The sequence below is a fragment of the Phoca vitulina genome, unplaced genomic scaffold (assembly GCF_004348235.1).
Source record: "Phoca vitulina isolate PV1807 unplaced genomic scaffold, GSC_HSeal_1.0 scaffold2, whole genome shotgun sequence".
NCBI classification, from domain to species: domain Eukaryota; kingdom Metazoa; phylum Chordata; class Mammalia; order Carnivora; family Phocidae; genus Phoca; species Phoca vitulina.
Window position 1 is genome coordinate 2,328,273 of NW_022589705.1, and position 19,140 is coordinate 2,347,412.

Sequence of the window (19,140 nt, forward strand, 5' to 3'; positions counted from 1 at the left end):
TGGGATTATTTTCTTGGTAAAGGCCAGGCTGCATATGCTTCCTGAATCCCTGAGCCGTACGGATTTATGGACCCCGACATTGCCAAGTAAGTCTACCTAGGCATCAAAGATGGTGTGCTTACTTGTTACAGGTGTCTTTTCTCACCAACATAGAGGCTCTAACCACACCTTCATGCTCTGCTAGGCTTCCTGGCTACCAGATGTGAGATCAGGACTGCCTGATGCCCAAATGGCCTTTGACCAGGAATTAATACATAACCATCTAAAGGGTTTTATTACCTCAAAATGTAAATTATAAGCAAATGAACTTATTTTTCACATTTTTACAGTGTGTGTGTGTGTGTGTGTGTGTGTGTGTGTGTGTGTGTTTCCTAGCAGGTTGGCAGCTTTGGAGAATAATTATGTAGTAGTTGGCTCCGAACAGTGTTTTTTCAATCTTGGCCACACCGTAGACTCACCTGGGGAGCTTTTAAACCTCCCAGCGCTCACGCCAAATCCCAAGCTGATTAAATCCGAATCTCTGAGGATGGGACCAGGCATCAGTATTTTCTAAAGCTCCCAGGTGATGACTGTGAGGCCAAGATTGGGAACTGTTGGCTTAGAAGTTATCTTCTTTCTTTCTTTTTTTTTTTTTGTCCATAGCGTTTTCATCTGTACTTCATTTAGACCTGATATTGGTGCCCCCAAAAGCCTCTCAAACTGGAACAATCACCAGAATCACTTGGAAGGCTTATCGAAGCCCAGATCGCTTATTATTTCTTCTGGGATAAGTCCACTCTTAGCATTTCTGAGTTAGGAGGTCTGGGTGGGGACCCAGGAGTTTGCATTTATGACAGGTTCCCTGTTACAGTGATGTTGCTGGTACCAGAGAACACACGGTGACAACATCCGCTCTAGTATCTTCCTTCCACCTTCCCTCTGCTCTTCTCTTTCCCAGCAGTGGCGGCCAGGGCACCTACCTCCAGGGCAGCCCACACTGTCAATATTCACCTTAGGAAATGGATGCTTGAGCAAGCTTTAGCATACTGCCCCACCTCCAAGTCCTCTTGCAATCTAATTTTTTAAAAGTCCACTCCTCATGCAAATGCAACCTCCTCCTTATTCCAGATCACTCACCTTAAGCCCCTTGTACATCAAAATCAGACGCACCACTGGATGGGGTTTTGGTGTCGCAAAGTGGGTCTTTGATTTTGCTTTCCCACAGAAACAATTTTATGAATGGTGTTTAGGTAGAGTTGAAGTGGTGATGTTAAAACCATTTGTCAGGAATACTGTGGGTTCAGTAAGGCTTCAATGGACTGCCTTCCAGGAACTTAACCAGCACTTAAAGAATTGAGTTTTCTGAGTTTCAGAAAACCAATTTTCAAATGAACCCTTAGAACGTAACTTGTTTAGGAACTAACTGTAACTGGAACATTTGGTTCATTTTGTTTATAGTTATTTTGCCCTTTCCATTTTGGAGCCAAAGTGGGGCGGGGGAAGACTTATCATTCATTCTACTAACATTTATTAGGTGCTCACAATGTACTTGGCACTGCTGTATACGGGGATATAGAGATGAAAAAGACAGCCCCTGCCCTAGAGGAGCTCGTATTCTAGGTGGGAAAATATTTTCTAAGCAAATAAGAAAATATTTACCAAGTTGCCAGTGTGATATGTGCCATAATGAAGAATGAATGAATGAAGGAGGGGTCTGTTCTGCCCTGGGGATAGGGGGAGACAGACAATGGGAGGGGCAGAAGGAGAGAGGGAGAGAGAGGTAGGAGGAGAGGGGGAGGGAAGGAGAGAGAGGGAGAGAGAGGAAGAGAAGGGGGGAGGGGGGGGGGGGGCTGACTCTGTGTGTGTGTGTGTGTGTGTGTGTGTGTGTGAAGAGAAGACGTGTTTAAGAGGTTTAGAATCGGGGATAGATTGTTAGACCTTGAAGACCCAGGGGATTTGCCCAGCAGAGAAGGGGGTGAAGGGCATCCAGGGTGATGGAACTGTCTGAATGCACATTGGTGATGAGCTCTAAAGGACTGGCAAGTAACCAGGTCAGCTCCTCACGTAGGATGATGGAGGATGACTGGGAAGGGCATTTCTGGCCACACCAAGTTTGAACCTTAACGCAGAAGAAGGGAGAAGACTGCATTGTTATCTCAGACTTTCTTTTTAAAAGAACTTTCTTCTCCTCTATCTTTCCCACTATCCTGAGAAACAGACAACTTCTTATTTTCAACAAAATATTAATACTTAGAAAATGTCTTGAATCCAGTGGTGTTCAAACCTGTGCTCTGGGAAGCCCCCTCAGAGGCTGGCTGGGTGAGGGCAGAAGAGCCGACAGGGCCACCCTCCCTCCTTCCCGTTAGCCACCTGCTTTACGCAGCTTTTCTTTGGGCTGCTTTACATGTTGGGCACATCTAGGGAGAATATTACATTTGAGGGGCGCCTGGGTGGCTCAGTTGGTTAAGCATCTGCCTTCGGCTCAGGTCATGATCCCGGGGTCCTGGGATCGAGCCCCACATCCGGCTCCCTGCTCAGTGGGGAGTCTCCTTCGCCCTCTGCCCCTCACCACCTTGTGCTCTCTCTCTCTCTCTCACACACACACATATAAATAAATAAAATCTTTAAAAAAAAAAAAGAATAGTACATTTGAAAAAGGGTACATAACTTAAAAAGAAAGGCTTTAAAATCACCGTAATCTACTCCTCACACATTTCCTAATAGTCTGAGGACTCTGATGTGCATAGCCAAATCTCTCCATTGAGAGCGAAAAGATAATGTTCTTGGACAATCAGCTGCAGATGGGACATCAGGCAGGCACTGATGTGGCTGGGTGACCAGTGACAGTGGTTAGGAGGTAAGCCTTCAGTTGGCCGCAAGAGGTAATGAGAAACTCATTTCTCCCCAGGATGATCTCATACTTTAAGATCGACGTTTGCATTTTCTTATGAGGAAAAACTGATCTTTTCTTAAGCATTTCAGGTTATTCTTTACACTTTTAAAAGTTTAGTACTTCTTGATCTCTTGCCAGTGTTTCCTGCTCCATTCAAAATAAAAATACAATGTGCTGTGGTGGTTAGGATGTTTATGTCAAAAATTTGACCCTTGCTGCTTTGGTTTGTTTATTTTTATTTTTTTTCCCCTTGCTGATTTGGTTTAGCAAGTGGAGTTATCATTAGGAATTAAAAATATTTCTTACCACATATCACATTATGTATAAGTATTTGTCATCTTCAGATAATATGCTAATTTAGTTTTAATCACCTTTCCAATGAAAACTTAAGAGACTGGCCAGTTTATTCTGTACATACGTATAACCTTTGCATTTAAATATAGCTTAGCCACCCTGAGGTGACAGTGACAATGCAATCTTTCCTGGGAGCCAAAGTCCCCAGACTTTGTATTGTGTATCATTTCTGTCTGATGGGGAGACATCTACTGAGTTGCCATTCAACATGTAGGGAAAAGAAACAAAGAAGACCCGAAGAATATAAGCCCAGAGATATGTTGAGGTACAAACGAAATAGCTACAGAAGAAAAGACCATGGTCAACGTCCCAACCTCGGGAAGAGCGTTCTGTGGTCTGTGGCAGAGCTTTGGGTTCTGGATTCTGGTCCCAGCTGTACCAGCAGCTGTGTGCCCTTGGCCTTTTGGTAAACAATCTCTGGGACACACTTTGTCCTTCTGAGAAGCCTGTGTGGGGAGGGGAGGTGTTGGTGGGCTGAGGGTGCTTAAAGGCCAGGCCAACCTCGAGGTGAAGACGTTCTACTTGGGCTGCAGCCCAGTGTGGAGGAAGGGAGCGAGCGGGAGTCAGCAGCAAGAGCTCAGCTCTGGGTCTGACCCCCTGCCTGTGATTTCCCCGGGCAGTATCCTTCCTTAGAAGGTAAGGCCAGGAACTCCAAGTCCGTCAAGCAAGGTAAGGTACGTGCAAGTGCCCAGGAGTGTTTCCGATTGCCGCAGTCCATGCCAGGAAGGAAAATAAATGTGCATGAGCCTTCCTTGCATCACAGGGTGGGAGGACCACACAGAGCACACAGGACAAATAGACGCACAGCTCTTGAAATGTGGAAGAGGCTTAAATAAGTCTGTAGGAAACTTTTTTTTTTAATTTTTAAAAAAATTTTTATTTATTTATTTATTTGACAGAGAGAGACACAGCGAGAGAGGCAACACAAGCAGGGGGAGTGGGAGGGGGAGAAGCACGCTTCCCGCTGAGCAGGGAGCCTGATGTGGGGCTCGATCCCAGGACCCTGGGACCATGACCTGAGCCGAAGGCCGACACTTAACGACTGAGCCACCCAGGCACCCCCAGGAAACTTTTTAAAAGTCAAGTTTATTCCTTTTCAACTCTTGCACAGCCTAACAATATTAAGTGTTTATCATCTGTGCCCTTAAGGGACTCACAGATGACTGGGTTCGTCACTTTCTAATTTTTTCTTTTTAAAATAATTTTTTCCCTTCAGTTTTAATTATCAGCTTACATATTGCCTCTTGTTTGGGGGTGATATAAGACTGACTTTTTCTTATATTGAATTAATATTTACTATACTGATTCCCAGGTCTGAGCATCTGGTTTCATTTCTAAGCAGAAATGAACCCATTTTTCTTGGTGCTGAGTCAGCATTTTCTCCCCAGACCCAGGGCTCTGGAACTTTCTGGAAGAAAGAGCTGACTGTGGTGGAACAATGCTGAGCCGTTGCCAAAGAAAGCTTCAGAGGAGCAGCACCTGGCTCCTCCCAGCCAGGGCTGAGGTGCTGTTTTTTTATGCTGAGTCTCCTCTGTTTCAGCTCATAAATCACTAATTGGTAGGAGAGGCATTTAAAACAACAACAACAACAACAAAAACAAAAACATTGAAATGTTCAAAGAGCCTAGGATTGAAATAGTAGGGTGACATATATGATAGAATTGGGAAACACAGCTAAGGAGTGAGAATCTGAAGATGTATTTTTACTTATATACAATTAGAAGAATAAATAGACTTACAGAAAGAGATTTTCGGCCCCATTAGTTAATAATGGTGGTTGCTTTTTTTTTTTTAATCATACTCTGTGAGAACATGCCCTTTATGGAACCAGTTAGACACAGTGGTTGTTCAGCCAAGGCTTTGGTGCACCGTTGACTGTAGTTAAAACAGGTGAGCTGAATGCCCAGTTGATGTTACAGCGGGCTACAGGCGGCCTTGGTAAGAAGAGTCTTGAAATTTGTACTTGAAACCTTTGGTTCCCAACACCGTACCCAAGCTGAAAGTGTCTCAAAGCTAGTAGGCAGCCTCCTTTTGATGTATTTTATTCACTTGGAATTAAAGACAGAAGCTCTTTCTTTTTTTTTTTAAAGATTTTATTTATTTATTTGACAGAGAGAGACACAGCGAGAGAGGGAACACAAGCAGAAGGAGAGGGAGAGGGAGAAGCAGGCTTCCCAAGGAGCAGGAAGCCCGATGTGGGACTCGATCCCAGGACCCTGGGATCATGACCTGAGCCAAAGGCAGACGCTTAACCGACTGAGCCACCCAGGCGTCCCAGACAGAAGCTCTTTCTAGCTAATCACAAAAACTATCTTTTGCTAGAATTAGCAGCTTCCTATTTTTCAGTTGCTTTTGGGTGCAGTAATTAAAATGAAGGTAATCATGAATTTTGGATCTGCTTCGTACCTTAAGACAGGACTGGTGTTAGTCTGTCAGATTGCTAAGTCTGTTGTCCCTTTGATTTGCACACCCACCCTCTCTTCTGGAAGAGATCAAATCCCCGGGGGCTGGTGTTGCCCCTTGGTAATGCTGTTTCAGTTACAAAATGAGCCAATGAATATGTTGACTGAAGTGGCATTTGTCCAGGAAATAGCGCCTGAAGTCAAAACGGAGCCCTATTTTGTAAAATACTCCTTTTTTATCCTCTGCACTGGGATGGGATTGGAGGTTGATGCTCCAGATGCCCCTACGAGTGAGTGCCTGTGGGCTAGTCCTGAGGCTCTTTTCTTTGTGGCTCGCCTCCTGTCCACTGGGAAGCCCATGCTCCTCTCATTTTCATTCTTTTCTAGCTCTAGTGCTTTTGAACACAGAACCCCCATCCTCCCACCACCCAAACTCCACATTCCAGCCCCGTGATTTCACGGTACCAGGCAGAGCTCCCCTGCCATGCCGGCAGGCTGCCTGCTGACTCGTACAGGGGGACCAGATGGGAACATAAACTCGCTGCAGAAGAGCAGGATGCTCTCTGTATATTTTTAAGACCAGGAATCCAGTTCTCATTTAGAGGCTGTATTTTTTTTTAATAGCTCCTTGAAAATTGAACAAAACATTTCTTGTTGCTCTTATTTCTTGATAACATCATTCCCTCTGCATGGATGTATAGAATCACAGAAACTAGAGAATGGAAAAGATATATTAGATCATGTCTAGGCTGTTCCCAGTGGTTACAGTTCTTTTTTTTCCCACACTCTGTACTCTGTAGTGCTTTCTCAAGAATTAGTTTTTCCATTTCTCCTGGGGAATAATTCCTTAGTTTGACCATGGAGGAATGTATGTGCAAATATCCATAGTCTTTTTTTTTCCAGCCTGATAGTCCTACTCTTCATAACCCTTTACATTAGCATGAACAGCCCCTCTTCATCCTAAGTCAAGTATTTCTGGATGGTATTTTTTTTTTCTCTTCCATTTATTAAGTTCAGAGCTTGTTTTTCTGCTTTGCTTTCTCTCTTCATCAATCAGTCCCTAAAGCCCATTAATCATTTTTTTTACCTCGCTGAAAGCTTCTTTGCTTATTCCCATATCAGGAACCCAGGGCTGGTTGAGGTCCCAAAGAAGCCTCACTGATATGTGCTTATTCTGTCCTCTCTATCTCTCTCATCCCCCACCCCCAGCCTCAGTTCACAACCACAAACTGTTTTCTACAAAAATATTTCTAAATTATGATTTGGGGAATTAGTCATATTAGTCATCGCAAGGCTGTGTGTGTGTGTGTGTGTGTGTGTGTGCACGCATGTGGTTTTAAGTGGTAAGATTATATTTGTTCTCAGTTACTTAAAAGATATTTTTCATATCCTTGGAGCCACAAATCTTTCAGGTCTCCTGAGTGCTTGGATTGAGTATAATTTGGACCATGGAGCTATGATGCATCAGTAGAATGTAGCATTCTGTTTTAGAGCTGTCATCTCAGAAGTAAAGAGGAAAATAAGCAGATATGGGGAAAACAGACTGTATTTGTAGGATTTAGGATTCTTGGGGAAAGGGAAAGGCAAAATTTAAATAGCCTTGGCCCGCACGTACCTAAAGAAGATTAGCTCTTAGAAGCTAGTGTTAGGTATATAGACTTTTTATTATGTCACTTTCTTTTTTTTTATATCTCAATTATATTGAGTTATAATTGACAAATGGAATTGTTAAGACTTATTTTGCTTAGGATAATACCCTCTGGTTCCATCTACATCGTTGCAAATGGCAAGATCTCATTTTTTTGGTGGCTTTTATCATATGATCTCACTGATATGTGGAATTTAAGAAACAAAACAGAGGATCATAAGGGAAGGGAGAAGAAAATAAAACAAGACGAAATCAGAGAGGGAGACAAATCATAAGAGACTTTTTTTTTAAGATTTTATTTATTTATTTGACAGAGAAAGAGACAGTGAGAGAGGGAACACAAGTAGGGGGAGTGGCAGAGGGAGAAGCAGGCTTCCCGCCGAGCAGGGAGCCCAATGAGGGCCTCGATCCCAGGACCCTGGGATCATGACCTGAGCCGAAGGCAGATGCTTAACGACTGAGCCACCCAGGTCCCAAAAGACTCTTAATCATAGGAAACAAACTGAGTGTTGCTGGAGGATAGAAGGGGCAGGGGGATGGGGTAATAGGGTAATAGACATTAAGGAGGGCACGTGATGTAATGAATACTGGGTATTATATAAGACTGATGAATCACTGACCTCTACCTCTGAAACCAGTAATACATTATATGTTAATCAACTGAATTTAAATTAAAAAATAAAAAAATAAAGAAAAAAGAAATTGTAAGATATTTAAAGTGTACATCACAGTGATTTGATATACATATGTGAAAGGGCTCCCTCCGCCTGGTTAATTAACACACCATCACCTTACGTGTTTATCTTCACTTACTTGTTTGTTTTGGGTGAGAATATTTAAGTTCTACTCTCTTAGCAAATTCTACTTATACAATACAGTGTTATTAACTATAATCACCATGTTTTACCTCAGATCCTCATATGCTATATGGCTTCCTGGATTGGGGGACCTAATATTATAAAAACACCCAAAGCAATCTATAGACTCAATGCAATCTCAATCAAAAATCCTAACAGTTTTTTGTTTTGTTTTTTTTCCTCTTGGAACTTGACAAGGTGATTCTAAAATGCATAGGGAAGGGATGCCTGGGTGGCCCAGTTGGTTAAGCGTCTGCCTTCGCCTCAGGTCATGATCCCAGGGTCTTGGGATCGAGCCCCGCGTCTGGCTCCCTGCTCAGCTGGGACCCCGCTTCTCCCTCTGCCACTCCCCCTGCTTGTGCTCTCTCTCTCTCTGATAATAAATAAATAAATAAATAAAATCTTTTAAGAAATAAAATGTATAGGGAAATATAAAAAGCCAAGGATGGGTAAGCTAATTCTTAAAGATGAAAGTAAAAAAATTTGCTCCCAAGACTTACTAAAAAGGCACTGTGGTACTGATCAGAGATAGACACACAGACCGATGGGACAGAATAGAAAGACCAGATACGGACACAAGCATAAAGAGATGCTTGATTTATGACAGAAGTGATGTTTAAGAGTAATGGTCAAAGCCAGCCTTTTCCATAAATGGCACTGGAACAACCTGATATCTCCATATGGGGGGAAAGAAAGAAAAGGAATTGGATGCCTACCTTACATCATATGCAAAAAACTCCAAATGGATACAGACTTAAATGTCAAAGATAAAACTTTAAAGCATACTCACACATGCATATACATATGCTTTATATATGCTTTGTATATGTATATATGTATAAACACTTTTATGTTCATGACCTCAAGGTATTGAAAGAGTTCTTGTATGCCATAAAAGTCTCTAGTCAAAAATTATATATTTGGTAAAATTAAGGATATCTCTTCATTAAAAGATAACATAAAGAAGACAAATAGCTACACAATGAGAGAATATGTTGGCCATACATGTAATTGATAAACTATCAGTATCCAGGGTATATAAAAATACCTAAATCAATAAAAAGACAATCCAATCTGAGAAAAATAGGCAAAATAACTTAAGTAGGCTCTCCACAAAAGAGGAAATAAAAATGGCCAATAACCATAAGAGTTCTCAACTTCTTTAATAATCAAAGAAATGCAATTAAACCATCATGAGATTCCACCTCGTATCCACCATATTAGCTCAAAATAAAAATACTGGCAGTGTTGATGAGGATGAGGAGCAACAGAAATTGATGGTAGAAATTGCAATATGTTCCATATTTTGGAAGGGTTTAGCACACGGTAGTACACTTGAAGATACATAATGCATACCTTAGGACCCAGCAATTAGGTATATACACTAGAGAAAGTTGGTGCACAGAACACAAAGATACATGTATAAAAATGTTCTTTTTTTTCTCTCCGTAAGTTATTTTTAGAAATTGGCAAGCCTACAGAAAAGTTGCAAAATTAATACAATGAATTTCATAAAGCCTTACTGGATGGTAGCTAGTGGAAAGAACATACATGGGCTTTGAAGTAAGTGAAATTGGCTTGATATCCCAACTTCACCACTTACTAGCTGTGTGACCATGGGCGGTCTCTAAAGATCAGCGAGCCTCAGTTATCTCATCTGTAAATCAGAGGTAATAAAATGCCTACCATATTGGGTATTGTAAGGATTAAACACATTAATGTATACCAGGCCGTGAGCATAAATGCCTGCAACAAGTTGTCCAGCAAATTATGGCTGCCATTATTAATATTTTGTTGCTGTTAAAAATGATGGCTCATTTTATTTCCTCAGAACCTCTTAATGACAGCACATTTACTGATACATACTCATTTTTCATGTTTCACTACAGAATGCAAAATGATTCAAGAGAAAAATAGCATTTTTTTCATCCTGTATTACTTTTTTCCTTCTCATTTTCCTATTACAACTTCAATATTAGAAAGTACAAACCAGTAGGAAAACATGCCCTTAACAAAAATGTTTTTATAATTTAAAAAAATTATACAGAATTAAAAAACTCCCTTTGAAGAAATAAAAGTATGATTTAACAAAAGTAAAAGGAAACTGAAGCACAAAAAAGTTAAATAACTTGATCAAGAAGCAGTATTAGAAATAGAGTATAAGGTTTCTAATTTCTAGCCCAAGATCCTACACACTAAGTTGTAATATCAGCAATTATTTCTAAAGAAAACTGAATTAAGTAAATAGCAGTAGCCTTCAGCCCTAATGCTGTGACTTCCTTGCCTTAACTACAAAATGAATGAAATCACATGTAAAACCCTCCAGGCCCCTTTAATCTCCAGTGAAATTTGATTCTGTGTCTGAAGTCTTTCTCACTGACCCCCAGATCCACAGTCATCTTTTCCTCTTGGGAACTCTGCCTGTACCCCACTGTTTATGTTTGCAAACTGCTTATGATCATGTTGTCACGCTGTACTGTTACATATCTCTTCGTAAACCTATCCTCTATCTCCAATTAGATTGCACTGCTTGGGGTTGCAGACTTTCTTATGTGCCTTTGTATTTATACGTTTTTGAGTGAAAAAAAAAAAAAAATCCAGAACTCAGGGAGGGAAACAAACCATGAGAGACTCTGGACTCCGGGAACCAAACTGAGGGCTACAGAAGGGAGGGGGGTGGGGAGATGGGGTAACCGGGTGATGGGTATTAAGGAGGACACATGTGGTGATGAGCACTGGGTGTTATATGCAACTAATGAAACATTGAACACTACAACAAAAACTAATGATGTACTATATGCAGGCTAACTGAACGTAACAAAAAGAAAAAATCCAACCACATTTTAAATTTCATTTTCTGTCCCTAATAGCCCCTAATATAGTGCTTTGCACAGGCACAAAATAAATGCATAAGGATAATGACTGTCAGATTGCAGTTGTAAGAAATAGAACTAGTCACCATTGCTACAGTAACATGGGCGTAGGATTCATGGATTCTGCCTTGAAAGCAAATGCTTGTTTTTCGTCTGTTCCAGAAAGATGCTGTGAAGCGAGTATTCTCTGGCATTCAGCCTACAGGAATCCCCCACCTCGGCAATTACCTGGGAGCCATTGAGACCTGGGTGAGGTTGCAGGAAGAGCATGGCTCGGTGCTGTACAGCATCGTTGACCTACACTCCATCACTGTCCCCCAGGACCCGGCCGTCCTTCGGCAGAGCATCTTGGACATGACTGCTATTCTTCTCGCCTGTGGCATAAACCCAGAGAAGACCATCCTTTTCCAACAATCTCAGGTCAGCTTCTCACATTAGAACCAAGAAAACTTGTATTTTCAAAGTATTTGAGGAAAACTTTGAAGGAAAGTTTATATAGCTCCTGTTTGTGATCCTTTTTAAAATTGTTCAAGAGTGACTTCATCAGCTGCTATGATTTCATCTTCATGTTTACCCTATATTCATATCTTTAAATGTCATCATAATGCAAATAGTATTTTTCACCTTTTCCTCCACTATTCTTGCTCCATATACCAAAATGTTGCATCTCATTAGTACTTGTAAGTCTGAAATTGTTTTTCTCTACTTGGTTGCATCCAAACTGCTGAATTCATACTGTTGACTAATCTCCTGGTGATCAAGGATAGAATTTAGCAACCAGTGGTTTTGCATAACTTCAATGTTGCTTTACTGGGTATTGCATTTGGAAGGCCTATTGGATAATTCCCATTGTTCCTTCTTTGTATAATAGCTTTTGAGAAGACTTGAGAGAACTAGTTGGGAAATTGGAAGACAATGTCCAGTCTCTTGAGTCCAAGCCAAGAAAGGCTTCAGAACAAAGCCAAAATATTTGACTGATATCATCACTATGGATGAATCAGTTTACTCTTGGACGCACAGACAGCCTGGACCAGACAGGGCACTTAAGAGACTCTATAGCAAGGAAGATGAAAAATTTAACTGGATCATGCCCTCATTGCATATCCGCTTGAACCTTGTGACAAAGCCACAGCCCAGGAACAGTATGTTATACATGTTTGCTACATGTTAACATGTATGCATGTGTGGTATGGGTTATCCATGTGTGTATCTCCTGCCTTGATCATAAACTTCTTTTTTTTTTTTTTTTTTATTTTTTTTTTTAAAGATTTTATTTATTTATTTGACAGAGAGAGACACAGCGAGAGAGGGAACCCAAGCAGGGGGAGTGAGAGAGGGAGAAGCAGACTCCCTGCTGAGCAGGGAGCCCGATGCGGGGCTCGATCCCAGGACCCTGGGATCATGACCTGAGCCGAAGGCAGACGCTTAAGGACTGAGCCACCCAGGCGCCCCTTGATCATAAACTTCTGACAATCGCCGTTTTTATGTATGTGTTATCACCCACAGAACTTAGTATAATGATTCACAGAGAGTGACCCTTTAAAAAAAATATGTAAGAGATGAATATCTTTAAAAATAAATATATTTATCAACTTAAAACTTGTTTCCAGCTTGGAAATAATGTGATAATAGAATCTGACCATTAAAATGTCCATAAAGGCAATTTACCTCCATTTCCTTCCTCACATTCAGTCAGAGAGCCTTTACGTACACATAACTTTTCAAATTCAATCTTGGACTGATCTAATTGTTTTAAATATATAGATATACTTGTTTATGTTGAGCAGATACATGTCTCCCTATAATTTCCATCCACTCATTTTACTTATGCTCTCTAAGAATGCATAGTAAATCAACTGTGTCTTCCACATGACTACTCTTTAAATACTCAGAGACATTTGTTACATACTAGCTTTACCCGACAGGTCCTTACCCCATAGGTCTTACCTTCCTCAAGCTAGTTGTCCCACCTCAGGAGCTCTCTCGCCATCTGTTTGAAAGAAATGTGCCTGTCCCTATTTCATGAAACAGTGTTTATTCACACTCTTTAAGTCTGTCTCCGACATCATAATACTGATCATCATTAGAACCACTTTGTAGGTTACCTGATACATTTTCACTTCATCTAAGCTGTTTTTGATACAAGCTCCCTTTTGATCCTTATGTGATACCATTTCTAAAAATCGTGTATTCCCAGTGCCTATTTCCATACTTCTGGAAGGCGAAAATATCTACATCTCCACAAAGTAACCAGTTGCCAGACTGCTTTGTTAAGTGATGTTTAAAATTAAAGGCTCGTTTCAGCCACATCCAATGCTTGCGCTTTGAGCTCGTACCCCCAGGAATGATCACCACGTTATAATTTTTGGCAGTGACTTCTGCAGGCATCTAAAATTTGCAATAATTGAGGTCTCTTCTTCAACATGGTACTTTGTTGTTCAAAACAGCAATTGAAAGGGTCGCCCACAGTGTGGGAGACTTTGTAAGAATTCCCTCATAGATGAGGGATCATGAAAGTCACCTTCCTTTTGTTTTTTTTTATGTTATGCAATGAGCTCCTTGGTTCCCGTAGTGGTTGTGGGTCTAGGTCAGAGAGGGCAGGTCGCTGGTGTTGCCTGTTTCCTCAGTGGCCTCATGCAGCTCCACCCTGTCTCACAGGTCCCCTCCAGGGAGTTTGGGTAGCCTGCCAGGAAAATGTGAGGGAAGTACTCATCTGCCCACAGTCTACACTTTGTCCCACAAAGACAGTATGCAAGACTTCCTCAGGTGTCTTTCTGACCTCAAGACATATTTGGTCTGGGCCATTCCCTTTTTTAACTAAGGCAACCAACCTTAATACAACTCAGTGGATAGACTGGATATTTTATCAGGTTTTCTTTCCTTTTTTAAATATTTAATAAAGAAAAATTTAAATACGTATAGAAGAGTAGGGAGAATAGTGTACTATACACCCCATCACTTACTAGCGTTTTGTGATTTGTCTCATCTGTGTTGTTGTTTGTTGTTGTTGAAGTCTTTTTTTTTTTTAAGATTTATTTATTTATTTGAAAGAGAAAGAGAGAGAGTGTGCACGTGAGAGGGAGGGGCAGAGGGAGAGGGAGAGAAAGTCTTAAGCAGACTCTGCGCTGAGCGTGGAGCCCAGTGCAGGGCTTAAAGGGGGTACTTGTCATGGGGCTCAATCCCACAACCCTGAGATCACGACTCTGAGTCAAAACCAAGAGTTGGATGCTTAACTGCCTGTACTACCCAGGTGCCCTGGTTGTGGTTTAAGTATTTTAAAACAGATAACACACATCATGGCATTTCTGTCCCTAAATATTTCAGTGTGCCTCTCCATAAACTGAGGAAATTTTCTTACATAACCACCATACTGTCATCACACCTAACAAAGCTATGAAAATTCCATATGATCATCTAATATCCAGTCCATATTCAAGTTACACTGATTCTCCCAAAATGTCTTTTACATCTGGCTTGTTTAAATAATGATCCAATGAAGGTCCACACACTACATTTTTTTCATATCTTTTTATTTGTTGCTGAAGTTTTATTTTTATTTCCCATAAAGTTGATCCTGCATTTAAAAGAATTAAAAACTTAGATTTTTAGGGGGCGCCTGGGTGGCTCAGTGGGTTAAGCGTCTGCCTTCAGCTCAGGTCATGATCCCAGGGTCCTGGGATCAAGCCCCACATCGGGGCTCCCTGCTGAACAGGGAGCTTCTCCCTCTCCCTCTGCTGTTCTCTCCCACTCTCTCTCTCAAATAAAGAAATAAAATCTTAAAAAAAAAACTTAGATTTTTATACTCCCACTTTTTTCATGCCTTTGATATGTTAATCGGGTTTCCTTTTATTTAGTATAAAATTAGCTCTTTTGAACACAAAAATAAACCTTATAATTTTTTGTTGCTTTCTCTTTGTGCTGATGTATATTGGCTGATGGTTAGTGGCTATAAACTACCATTCACATAGTTGCTCATCACCATTTTTGATAGTTTGAATAGAAACTCTGCTTGCCTAGTGCCCATAGAATGCCTGGACATCAGTCCCTTCAAAGCAGCCGTGAGGCTTCTGTTTGTTCAAGGAGGATGGTGGGAAGGTCTTCCTCATGCTATATCTTGAAAGTATGAAGGCATGTACTGGATTTGCTTCTTAGAACCACTCTCAAGTAGGAGTATAATCGGATAAGCTAGTGTCCCTGAAACAGTGATTATTCTAGACAGCTGGCCCCATATTTGCAGTGTTCTAGTAGGTGGAAGAAGCCTCGTGGTGTCTGTGTTTTGTGTCTTATCATACAGTAGTTAACAACTGCCTTTGTCAGTCTGTGGAGTCTCTAATAGATGGAGACTGAAAAGAAAATACTCATAGCATTGTCAGATTTAGAAAAAAAAAATGAGAAGTCATGTTTATTAGAAAACTAATATTTTTCAGTGTGTAAGATCTAAGAAGCCTTTCATGTATATGAACTCACTTTTAATCCTCGAAAGAGCACATGAGTTAGGCATTACTATTCTTTCACAGATGAATAAATTAAGGTATGAAAAGATTGAGTAAATTATAAAATATCCTTAAAACCATCTCTGAATGGTGCCTGGTACTTAGTAAATGCTTAACAAATATATCTTCTTAATTTAACCAGAGGTCATCCAGGTGACAAATCCAGGACTCTTTTTTTTATTTTCTTCCTAAAACACCGCTTTTAGAAGGTGTTCTCATGGGAGAGAACCTTATGCTGCGCACCCCGCCCCCATGTCTTTGCTTCAGTAGCTGATGGCAGAGAGGCAGTGGAGAGCCGAGCTGACCCCAAGGTCCTCATTATTTCTTGCCTGGACACTCCTCTTACCCCCTTCACTCCTGCCTCAGGCTCTCGTGGCAGCAGCCCATCCCCCACACTGTAGCCATGCTCATCTTTTGACCTCAGATACCTCAGCACCTCTCTCCTTACCCTCAGGGTAAAAATCTAAGCTCAGTTTCTAGAAATCCCTTCAAGAATGAGGCCCCTGATATAGATAGACAGATAGATACGATGGAATATTACTCAGCCATAAAAAAGAATGAAATCTTGCAACTTGCAACAACATGGATGGAACTAGAAAGTATAATGCCAAGTGAAAGAAGTCATTGAAAGACAAATGGCATATGATTTCACTTGTGTGGAATTTAAGAAACAAAACAAACAAGCAAAGTAAAAAAAGACAAACCAAGAAATAGACTTTTTAAAAAATTTTTATTTATTTATTTGTCAGAGAGAGAGAGAGAGCGCGCAAACAGGGGGAGTGGCAGGCAGAGGGAGAAGCAGGTTTCCCTGCTGAGCAGGGAGCCCGATCCCAGGATCCTGGGATCATGACCTGAGCCGAAGGCAGACGCATAACTGGCTGAGCCACGCAGGTGTCTCCAAGAAACAGACTCTTAACTCTAGAGAACACACTGATGGTTACCAGAGGGGAGGACCGTGGGGGGGATGGGTGAAACAGGTGATGGGGATTAAGGAGGACCCTTGTTGTGATGAGCACTGGGTGTTGTATGTGTTTAATTGCTATATTGTACACCTGAAACTAATATAACTATACTAGAATTAAAATTTAAAAATTAAAAAAAGAATGACGCCCCTGAGAAATGAGAACATCAGGCCAGTGTTGTTTCCACTCCATCACTTTTTAGTCATCAGGTTATTTTTGTTCAGATGATCTGATTAACTTTTACTGATAACTCTTTAAAGCAAGAGTTGGGGGGTGGTTCTGGTTTTATTTTGAGAAAATATGATAAATCAGTTCTTATAAAGTGGATAGCTTAGAGATCAGTTGTCTACATTTTAACATGGTTTTTTGTTAGTTCCTTTCTTCTGGGAGTTTTGTGATGCACGTTAGCATTTAATTGATCATTAAATATGTAACCGAGAGGATATTCCTATCCTTAAAGTGTTGTGAGCCAGTGCCAGCTAAAATTAGATACACCTGCATTCCATGCCCCCCCACATACTTATTTACAAGTGAAATTCAGAATTTTTGAAATTGCGAGTTAGAGAAAACTATTTTTTTATATTATATAATGTGCTCTTTTCATGTGTATCCATTGTGTTAAGCAAAGTACTTGGAGCTAAATATAAAAACTAGTTCCCCCAGGTGCTATTGTTGTACTGGGGAGTAAGTTCTAGCAATCATTTGAAGTAGGGAAAGAATTCAGCTGTGTTATAATGCTTATTTTACCAATGATTTTCATCTCCAATCCTTTGCATTCTTTCTCAGCAGTCTGACTGAAACAATTTAGACTTATTGAAGATTTTTCTCATTATTTTCTTTTTCTTTCTCTCCCACTGGCCTCTAGTCATGGTGCTTCCCCTAAAATATGTTTGCCATATGTGGGGAATTTTACAGAGCCTCTCCTCTGAAAGGTGTGTGTATGTGCGCGCGTGTGTGTGTGTGTGTGTGTGTGTGTGTGTGTGTTTGAGAGGGAGAGAGAGAGAGAGGGTGATTGAGAAAGAGAGAGCTAGAGCGCGCGCCTGCCTGTGTGTGTGTTTGGCAGAGGTTTCCATCCCAATGCCAAAGTCAATGGTCTTTTATTTCCAGCAGGCCTGAGTGCATATCCAGTCTGATTCCCACAGCTGTCTCTGAGGTGCACGTCTCCACTTCTTTAGTTGTTACTTTCCTTGTGAACTAATCACCGTGCAGATGGAAGATAAAAGCTGGAGTTCGTAGCTTTGGGCGCTGGCTTTGTGCCAAGGCTAAGAGAAAAGGACAGTTTTGACCAGCAGACATCATGTTACAGAGCATCCAGAACTGTCCACAGAAGAGTTGAGGGAGGAGAATGGAATCCGCAGCCTTGGAAGGTGGCTTCATTCTCTAGTTAGAGTTATGTTTTGTTTTCCAGGAAACTCAAATCAATGGTAATAATGATAATAATGGCTAATAATAAATAATAAGCAAGCTCTCACATGAATCCTGGCTCACTGTATACAAACAAAAGTTGTACCTGACCCATGTCCCATATCTTAAGAGATGTGAGACCAGCAGTACCTAAACTTAGATGGACAGTATCATGTTTTCACTTATCCTAGTAATTTTGGAAGCCTCTTTGAGTACAGATTTATATTTGTTGGACTCTCAAAGTTGCTAGGCTACCAACAACAGGTGCAACATACAACTCATAATAGAAAGGAAGAAGGGGCCCCTGGCTGGCTTAGTCGGTAGAGCACGGGCCTCTTGATCTCAGGTTTGTGAGTTTGAGCCCCACATTGGGTGTAGAGATTACTTAAAAAATAAATTAAAAAAATTGTGAAGAAAGGACGCAAACAAATGTCTGCATGGATTAATGGACTTGAGGAATCAATTTGTAAAATTGGCATTTCCTCCACAGTTTCTCAGGAGAGACAAAGGATCTGAATGGCCCATGGTAGAAATAATAAAGAGAAGTTAGGAAAATCATTATACAACCAAGCTCCTCATGTATTTCTTTCCGAATTTCCACTTGCTGCCTCCCCAGAGGTAACCACTGTATTGAATTTGATACTCATCATCCCAATGTATGTGTTTATTCTTTTAAAAGGTTTTATTTATTTATTAGAGAGAGAGAGAGAGTGCAAGAGCGGGGGGTGGGGGTGGAGGGGCAGAGAGACTAGCAGACTTCTCGCTGAGTGTGGAGCTGGACACAGGGCTCGATCCCGGGACCCTGAGATCATGACCTGAGCTGAAATCTGACACTTAACTGACTGAGCCACCCAGGCACCCCTCCAATGTATATGTTTATATTTTTTTGCATAGGATTTGGCTGTAACAGTCCATATTATTAATTTTGCATGTTTTAAAACTTTATATAAGTGGTATCATGCACATAGCTTCCTACATCTGTATTTTTGTGTTCAGCATTACTTGGCTGAGATTTGTTCATTTTGACTGCTCTACAGTATTCCATTGTCTGGCTCTATCACAATTTATCCATTTTCCCAGCAAAGAATATTTAGATTCTTTTCTCCGATTTTTTGTTATTGTAAACAATACTGTAGTGAGCATACTTGTATATGCTTTTTGTGGACACGTGAAAGACTTTTCTAGCTATACATACCTGAAGTGGAGTCATAAGGATATGTGACATATACATCATCAGCCTTACTGGATATTGCCAGATTGCTCTCCAAATTGGTA

At 40.9% G+C, this 19,140-nt stretch overlaps 1 protein-coding gene across 1 annotated transcript in view; it reads left to right on the forward strand.

Moving 5' to 3' along the window:
• WARS2 (tryptophanyl tRNA synthetase 2, mitochondrial) overlaps window positions 1-19,140 on the forward strand; it is a 93,355-nt gene that overhangs the window by 38,214 nt on the left and 36,001 nt on the right. Inside the window, exon 2 of the mRNA XM_032420554.1 lies at window positions 11,169-11,426. Coding sequence (XP_032276445.1) covers window positions 11,169-11,426 — 258 coding nt within the window. The remainder of the gene's footprint in view (window positions 1-11,168; window positions 11,427-19,140) is intronic.